General features: G+C 30.7%; 1 protein-coding gene across 2 annotated transcripts; it reads left to right on the top strand.

Moving 5' to 3' along the window:
* Window positions 1-3,837: 3,837 nt before the first annotated feature.
* LOC149892941 (uncharacterized) lies at window positions 3,838-9,022 on the top strand. Of its 2 annotated transcripts, XR_016451147.1 has the most exons (3): window positions 3,838-4,041; window positions 4,276-5,585; window positions 6,224-9,022. XR_016451147.1 is itself a non-coding variant. In XM_090083124.1 (2 exons), exons 1-2 carry the CDS (start codon window positions 3,838-3,840, stop codon window positions 5,392-5,394), a joined length of 1,323 nt encoding a protein of 440 aa, XP_089939250.1. In that variant the 3' UTR covers window positions 5,395-5,850. The 2 variants fall into 2 exon arrangements, 1 of the variants encoding a protein (XP_089939250.1); XM_090083124.1 differs by lacking the exon at window positions 6,224-9,022 and having other exon boundaries at window positions 4,276-5,850.

Below are 9,022 nucleotides of genomic sequence, written 5' to 3'. Positions count from 1 at the left end.
GGTTTGCAGTGAACGTCAAAACAACGTTCGCTGCCTGTTAATTGAAGGTTTGCATCGAACGTTCAAAAACTGTTAATCGGAGCTCACAAAAGTTGGTTCACGTAACGTTTGCAGCAAACATTAAACGAACCTAAACGGACGTTACAGTAACGTTTCTTGAACGAATCTGCGTATCGTTATCGAAATATCGAAACTAACCGATATTTTTTACGATAATGGGTTTCGATATGAATTGGTATATCCGATATGTTACGATATGATTCCGATAAAATATCGTTTGGGTTTCGATATGCACGATATCATTATCGCTTTTAGCGATAAATATCGCATAATTCATCGACAAAAATTGTATAACGATATTTTTGAGTTTCGATATGTACGATACGTTCCGATAAAATATCGTTTGGTTTTCAAAACTTTTCAATATTTTACAAAATTTTGTATTAGATATAACTAAATGTTAAGTTGTTTTATATTAGATATTTTACAATATTTTGTATTAGATTTAACTAAATGTTAAGTTAAAATATTTTGCAATATATTTTCTCAATTTATTGATTAAAATATTGATAAAAAATAATAATCGCCTATTTTTTAACGCCGTTTTTTAGATTAAGTTGTTAAAAACGGCTCAGGCAGTTAGGAGAACAATCCAACTGTTTATTTTTTTAAATAAAAACATACCGTGGTGTGACCTAACAAAGTCCTATGCTTTAAGAAAGTCCTAAATTAAAAATTGACAAATTTCGTATATATAAAAGAATCATTTGCGGAAAATAATTCTGTTGTTTAAACTAGATATCTAGTTAGATAAAATAACTAAATTTTTTTCTTTAAATGTTTATTTTATGTATACGAAACTTGTCATTTCTTAAATTAGGACTTTCTTAAAGCATAGGACTTTGTTAGGTCACACCACGGTAAGCGCTCCAAAATATTTTTATTTTTTTAAAAAAGAAAAAGTTATTCTTTAAATATTCGTAACAATTGTGGTTTATTCGATTAAAACTCATTATTAAAGTCCGCTTTTTTAATAATAAAAAATACTTATGTGATTAAAATATCGTCTAGCTGAAATGTTGCCGCTAATTGTAGCGAATGGAAACTTTCGCTACAGGTTTCGGCCGAAACCGAATTCAAAATTTCTGCTTCGACAACCTTTTACTTATTCTGTTTCGGGCAAAATTACGGTTCAAACTACTACTGTAATGAACCAAAACTTTTTATAGGGAGGTTTTTTCTTTAAGTTTAGAAAACTTGTTTTTATTTAGTGTGGGATCATGATGATTTCCTAATTATATTGATGTTTTAATCGTTTGTGGGTAAATCAATTATCAATTACAAAAATTGAAGTAATTATTAATTGAAATCACGTGACAATTGAATCAAGTTACTATTCTCAAATCATTCTTTAAGCGATCATCAAATATTAAAATATTTTCACATGTTCTATTTTTTATCAAATCATGTTACATACTGATCGTTTAAATGCCTTATGTCCTATAAATCATTACAAAAACAAATCTATTTTATTTTTTCAAATATTTATTTATTCAAACAAATTTCAATGATAAAAAAATGTCATAGTTATGGAGTTTTTGAAGATTTTTGTTATTATTATCATATATATATATATATATATATTTGATAATAATAACAAAAATCTTCAAAATTTGTCAATTTTTAATTTAGGACTTTCTTAAAGCACAGGACTTTGTTAGGTCACACAACGGTATGTTTTTATTTAAAAAAAAATAAACAGTTGGATTGTTCTATAGAGATATATATAGAGATAAGTTGTTCCGTTGCGAAATTTGTTAGAACGTTACGTTAATAATTTTGATAGTTGTTTGTAACAACTATCAAAATTATTAATTCCGTAATCTTGTTGGTTTTTATGACGTTTTTGAGGGATATTGTCTGGTATAAAAGAAGGACTAAATTTGTAAAGATAGGTTTTTGTTTGAAGAGAATATTGTTGTCATCTCATCGATGTGTTGCGAGAAAACTACAATATCGATCGATAGATAGATGCATTTGAATAATATATAAGTTTTTGTAATGAGTTATGAGACACTGTTAAGTAAAATAGTTATTTCATGTTATTTTGATATTGATTTGGCTTTCATGTTTCAGATTGTTTCGATTTCGGCTTCACTCAAACTTCGGTTTCGGTTTTGGTTACGGTTTTAATTACGGTTCTACTGAACCGAAATTAACTAGCTAATTGTAATAAAAACGTTTTTAAAAACTCTCTGGGAAAAAGTTTTTGGGATACTCTTTAAATTACTTAGATGTACATAATTAGGCTCTTAAAATAAATTTTTTTTTATAAGGAGAGATATTAAAATTTTAGTTTGAATTAGTATTAAATTTGTAATTGAACAACATTTTGAAGAATGCCAAGGTCAAGGAGCGAAATTTGGAATCACTTTGATGAAGAGTTCAGTACTACACCAGATGAAGAGCGACTTGTTACTGCAAAATGCAAGTATTGTTTTGCAATTTGCAAGTTGGCGGACAGGAACACATCTGGCATGAGATCACATTTGACAAGGAAGCATCCTGTTCAGTTTGCAGCCCTGGAGGAAAATCGCCATGTTGCTTTTGATGAGTTAAAACAGGTGCAATAAAGTTTACAAACGTTTTTACTTTTTTAATTTAAATATTAACTTTTATTTTCATATGTGTTAGTTATTATTACTATTACAATACCAAGATTTAACAAGATTTAACGATAAATATCAATAACTTTTGATAAATGCTGATGAATGTTTCAATATTAGGTATTTTAATGGGTTTCATATTGATTTTTAGACCTACAATGAAGACGAGGCTTATGAGCAGGTCCGAGATGATAAGACACCATTAATGTTGGGCAGTAGAGTTAAACGAGGAAGACTTTCCGGACCATCAGCAGAAAAGGTCCAAAATCTAAAGCATTGGGTCAAATACAAGCCACAAGACAACGAACAGCTCAGAGGAGACATTGAAATTGCCAAGTTTTTGGCCCGTTTAAATTTGCCATTCTCTTTGGTTGAACATGAAGCTTTTAAAGATTTTGTTCACTACTGCAACCCAAAAATGAATGTGAAGGCTGCAACAACATACTCGCGGTTCAAGTACGAAAAATTTTAATTGTTTTAAATAAAATTTTATTGTGGGGAGTCAATTCAATGGGAGTTCCAAGAGAACTAAATTTTTTAAAAAGCTACTTTTTTAAGACCAATCCACACCAATTGTTTTTTGGGTTATCTTAGTAGGTAACCATATTGACATGTAACGAGAAATACCAATAATTTTTTATTTTGATTTTAGGTTGCCGTTGTTGTACAAAAATGTGAAAATCTGTGTGGATGACATTCTAAAGGAGGAATTGCCAAAGACCGCTGGATTTGCAATCTCAACTGACCTCTGGCAAAGTAGAAACAATGATGCATACCAAGCCAGTACATTGCACTATGTGAGTGAAGACTTCCGATTAAGGATGTTTGTGATTGGAGTTTCTCCGTTTTCCGGACGACATACAGCTGAAGCCATTGCTCTTTGTCTGGATAAGTATGTTTTAGTATTTAATTTTTGTTAGGTTAAAATTTCTGTAAATTAAGTTAATCGTTTGAATTATTTAGATAAGCAAAATCCGCCATTTAGTTTAAAATTAATGTCACAAATTAATACTTTTATTTATATCTAAAATAACAACAAAAGTATTAGTTTATATTTTAAAACATCAAAAAGCAAACAACTAATTTTACTTTGCTTTTCAGGAATGTCTCAGAGTTGGCCGGAAATAATGGAGTTTCGTCCGTTGTGTGTGTCCATGATTCAGCCGCTAATATGAAGGCGGCAATTAGCAAGAGCAATTTTGTAGATGCATCTCTTTTGTGTGCTGATCATCTTTTGAATTTGGCAGTTGAAGCAACTGTCAAAGAAACAAAAGGTTTTGACAGTTTGGATCTTCACGAAGCAATCCAAAGAGCAACTGAATTAAGTTCAAGATGCCACAAGTCATCTTTGTCTGAGCAAAGAATTAAAAAAGAGGTAACTAGTTTAACATCTTTTTTCGCTTTTATTGTAATTTAGTTTATAGTTTAATACAATACAAGCGCAATATAAACTTCTTAGTACACTTTGTGTGAAAAAATTTTTCAACTGATAAAATGTTAACATTTAAAAAGTAAAAACATAACATAGTTAATATCAGTTTTTTATTATAGTAAATAGTACTAATCAACTTTTATGTTATGTTTCTTATAATTCTATTTTAATTTTTAGCTAAAGCTGTTGCTTGATGACAGTGATGTTGTTAGCAAGGATAAGTTGAAATTTGTGAAAATCATCACTCCTGTGAAAACACGCTGGAATTCAACTTTTATGATGTTGGAAAGCATTGTAAAAATGCGTCGTATCCTTAGCTCCATTAGAGACATTCCTGGAAAAGATGACACCAAACTAGCTCCAGTCATTCCTTCAGAAGATGAATTCAATCTTTATGACGAAATTTTGCCTATTCTGAGGAGAGTTGCTGAGATTTCAGAATGTTTCTCTGCAGACAAAGAAGTAAGCATTCACCTCGTTATCTCAAACATTTACACACTGAGGCACAAATGCCTGGATTTCATCAAGGCTGGTGCGGCATCACCGACAGCACAAATGTTTCACCAAAAGCTGGTGGAAAACTTGGATGTTCGTTTTCCGGACATTGGTTGTCAAAACCTTTTTTACTCTGTTGCCAACTTGCTTAATCCCTTGTACAAGGGAAGAGCTCTGAAAAAACTGGGTGGATTTGATGAAGCCTATGAGGCACTGATTACTCAATCCAATGCTTATCAGGAATGGATTGCTGCAACAACATTATTTAATGAACGGTTACATGCTGAAATCCAAGGTCATGTTTCGGAAGATGATCCTTTCTATAATGTTGGAATGGAAGAAGCTCCTGCACTTGTGACTTCCTATTCTGGTCCGGCTCCACCTCCAAAGTCGGACATTGCCACTGAATGGGAAATATTTCAAAAACTCCCAGGGGTTGTTGGTGTGGACGTGCTGGAATTTTGGAGAGCAAATAAATACAAATTTCCTCTCCTTGCTCAAGCTGCTAAAAAATGGCTATGTGTACCTGCTTCCTCAGCATCTTCAGAAAGAGCTTTTAGTGCCGGTGGTGGAATTGTCTCTTATAAAAGAACAAAATTGCAGCCTGAACAAGTTGAAAAATTGTTGTACATTCAGCAAAACTACCCTAAGGTCCAGATCAAAAGATGGCTTCTAACCAGTCGGGATGAAAAAGAAGAATTGTTTGAAGAGGCTTCTACCAATAACTCTCAGAATTCAGCTGCTTCAAGTCAGGGACTTCCTACTTCAACTCTTACATCAGCAGTTGAAATGGATGACTAACTTAAATTGGTTCATTGCCTTAGTGGCGTCATTGGTTTATTTTACTGCTTAAAGTTTATAAAATTTGCCATATAGTGATTTAGTGATTTCAATAAACCTTGACTTTGAGATTAAATTTTAATCTTTTTCTTATATTAAGTCACAGGCACAAACCTTAACGTGTTAAACATGTCACGTCAACAATTTATCAAGTAAAAAATTATTTTTTGTTTTTAGCTGTTTTTTGCTTCAACTTAAGTCTTGAATAAATTAAAAAATCAAAATTACAAATAAAGTTTTGTTTATTTCTTTTTTTTTACATTAAATAGTGCACTTGTCAGCAATTTTATGACAGTATTTAGGTTTTTAAAAAAATTATTTTTTTAGTCGGAAAAAATAATATCGTAATGAATCGATAAGTATCGTTATCGTTTGAGTTACGATATGAGTTACGATATTTAGGTAATTGACCGATAAATATCGTAATGAATCGATAAATATCGAAACTTTATCGTGCAAACTTTTTGGGTACGATATTATCGTAATATAAAAAAACTTACGATACGCACATTCCGATACCTTATCGTATCGTATCATAATACGATATGTTTCGATACGCAGACCCTTACTTGAACGTTAATTGTTAGCTGGGTATATTTTTAGTCTATAAGGAAAGTTACAATAAATTTAAACAAAAAAATTATTTAATAGTTTTAAAGATAGTTCACATATCCTTTAGAGATTTTACAGTATTTTTAGCAGTATTTTATCTTGATTGTATAATGAATGATCATAAAATCACTTGATGATTTATCTCACTTACACAAACTGTATGTTACTATTTTACTAGGTTACATGCACTAATACTGTGTGATAAACAATACAATAAAAATGCAAGTTTAAGTGACGTCATAACATAGCTCGTTGTCCCGTATGGAAATCAAAACATTTTTGACATTCAAAACGGAAACTACGATGTGTAAGCTTATTAATTATTTCTTTAAACTTGGAAAAGTCTTTATAGTTAAGATTATTTAAAACTTTCAAACCGTCATATGCAATAGATGTGTAGTGATCTTTCTCGCTCTGTAGGATTCATGCAGCAAGTTTGTGTTTGGAAATGAACCTTAGCTAAATGATTTGCAATCTTCTTCTGAAACTATAAATTGAGAAAAAAAAAATTTACCTATCACAGGTTTTTTCTGTAACAGGTTTTACCTGTTTTTTCAAAATCTTTGAGTCTAAAAAATAATCCTAGAGCTTATCATAATCAGTGCGAGAACAATCTTAAAATTCCTCAAGTATGAGTTATAAAGTTATCGTGAACTTATTAAAACCATTAAGCCAAGGCGCGAGAATCCGCTTAGATTATTATGCTAGTATTTCAAGACTTTAACGCTTTCTATTGCTCTTATGTCTCAACAAGAATTTCTGTTTGAAAGCAAACGTTAAAATATATAAAGGAGGGTTCATAATTATCCAAAAAAACAACAACTCATTTCTAATTAAAAGTCTGTAATTTTAAGCTTAACAAAATAGTCCTTTGAAATGTTTAAATTAAAAATTCTTTTTTTGGAAATTAATTGCTTTTTCAAAATTTAAGAAACCATTATTGCGGTTTAATCGATATCAGCCAAGTTGAATTTATTTTGAGAAAGAGTTCATAAATTTGTGATATATTTTTATATGTATTAATAATAGCAAATATAATTAGACATACAGTTTCCTTTTAATTTAGTCTGGTTTCGTATCAGATGAATTTTCTCCATAACAACAATAAACCACAAACTAACTTCAAATTTTATCTAATAAGCTTAGAGGTTTACTGTTTCTAAATCTTCTAGTTAACTGGATTGTACTAAATAGAGGTTCTAAAGCATGCAAGGCTCGAATGAAAACAAATATAAAACGAACACAGAGACAGAGCGTAGACAGAGCGTAGACAGAGCGACTTGTATTAACTGAAAAAACTATTAATCAAAACGTTTAATTTACAGAGCTTCATAAAAATGTAAGCAATCTTAAACACTTTATAACAAGACAAGTGATATTAAGCGCTTCACAACAAGGCAAGTAATGTTAAACACTTTATGAACTAACTTTTTCTTAAGAACATCCGTTAAATTATGATTACACAAAAAAAAAAAAACCTTTTCTTTGACAATAATGGTTAACCAATAAATTATTCATCTTTTAGCAAATAGCCAAACAGTTAAACAGAATAAAGTTTAATTAACCGCATGGAAGATTGCAAGAGCGATATATTTGCAATTTCGGCTCTAATATTTTATTTCAAAGTTGCTGGTTTTTTCATATATACTTAAGCAGCAGACTGCCCCACAGATTGCTAATTAAATGCCAATTAAAATCAACGTATTTCGAGATAATATCAGGAGATAATGTAACAATTCATATATTGTTTCACAAGAAGTATGGGCCGTAGGATCATCCTAATGAAGCCATTGTTCTACAGTCCCAATTGATTTCTTTCGTGTACCAAAAGTTGTTTACATACTTGACTGTAACGAGCGCCGTTGACTAAAATTGGGTTACCTCTGTCATATTCAAAAAAGATACGGTCCAACAATGAATAGGGATTATATTCCGTACCATGAAGTGACCTTACGTAGATGGAAGGGCCTTAATTTAGATTCAATTTTTGTTAAAAGCTGCTGTTCCATATAGCTTAAAATGATTTAGTCTGGCAAAATCTGGATTCTCATTACGCAGAGATAAGCATTTCTAAAGTTTTTGATGGTCATTTAACATCTTATCTTAAATTAGATTTATCTTATATGGAAATAAATGTAGGTCTAACTGCTAGAATTGGTCCAGTGATAGTTTTGAAAGCCTAAGCTGTTACATTCTTCTTACTATTAATGTTTCTAGATCTTCTTACACACTTTAGGCTAACGCTCAATATACTCTAATGATCGCCATGTCCATGGTAGTTCTGTTTGTAAGTTATCAAACGTTCCCCTTGTTTCTTCGAACCAAGTTACCAGTTCCCGAATTGTTGGTTGTAAAAAAATCTTTCGTCCTGGAAATCATTGTCGAAGTTCATCAACTCTTGCAATAATTAAATTATTGTTTCGTGCATACATCAAGATTATTGCAGCAAGTTGTTGTGAAATGTAACTATCCGTTTCAAAAACATTAAAGTTATTCTTTAAGTATCTGAAAATAATGTGCAGAAAAAAAGACTATTTGTAGAACTCTACAATATTTATAAAAAACAACGCGTTTTATTTCAACCACGCCTATATTTCAAAATCATTTAAATCAAAAACGGCAATTTTTTTAGCCACACAAATTTATTTAAGAAAACAAACATTTTTTGCAGAAAGTATTTAGAAGGAATTCCTTTTGTCTGATTCGATGAAAACACCGATTTTCCATTCCTTGTCTTTTTTAAAACAAGAGTAAAGAGTTTTCTTAAAAAAAGGTCATCAATACTGTTACAAAAATTAAATTCGAAAGAATAAATCACCTGTCTCACGAGAATAATATTTTTAGCTTTCTTAATTTTAAGTATCAAGTATTTTCATGTTCTAACAGATTTATCGTTGATCTACTGACCAACAATAATCTGTTTGAAAAAATATTTTCGAAGTTGATAATACTTTTTCAAAAGCGTTTAAGAAAAAAA

Source organism: Hydra viridissima, unplaced genomic scaffold, assembly GCF_058129835.1.
Source record: "Hydra viridissima isolate aposymbiotic clone 2 unplaced genomic scaffold, HvirCarnegie_v1 scaffold_1, whole genome shotgun sequence".
In the NCBI taxonomy this organism is placed as follows: Eukaryota; Metazoa; Cnidaria; class Hydrozoa; order Anthoathecata; family Hydridae; genus Hydra; species Hydra viridissima.
Note: the sequence above shows the minus strand (reverse complement) of the source record. Positions and strands in the feature narration are given on the sequence as shown.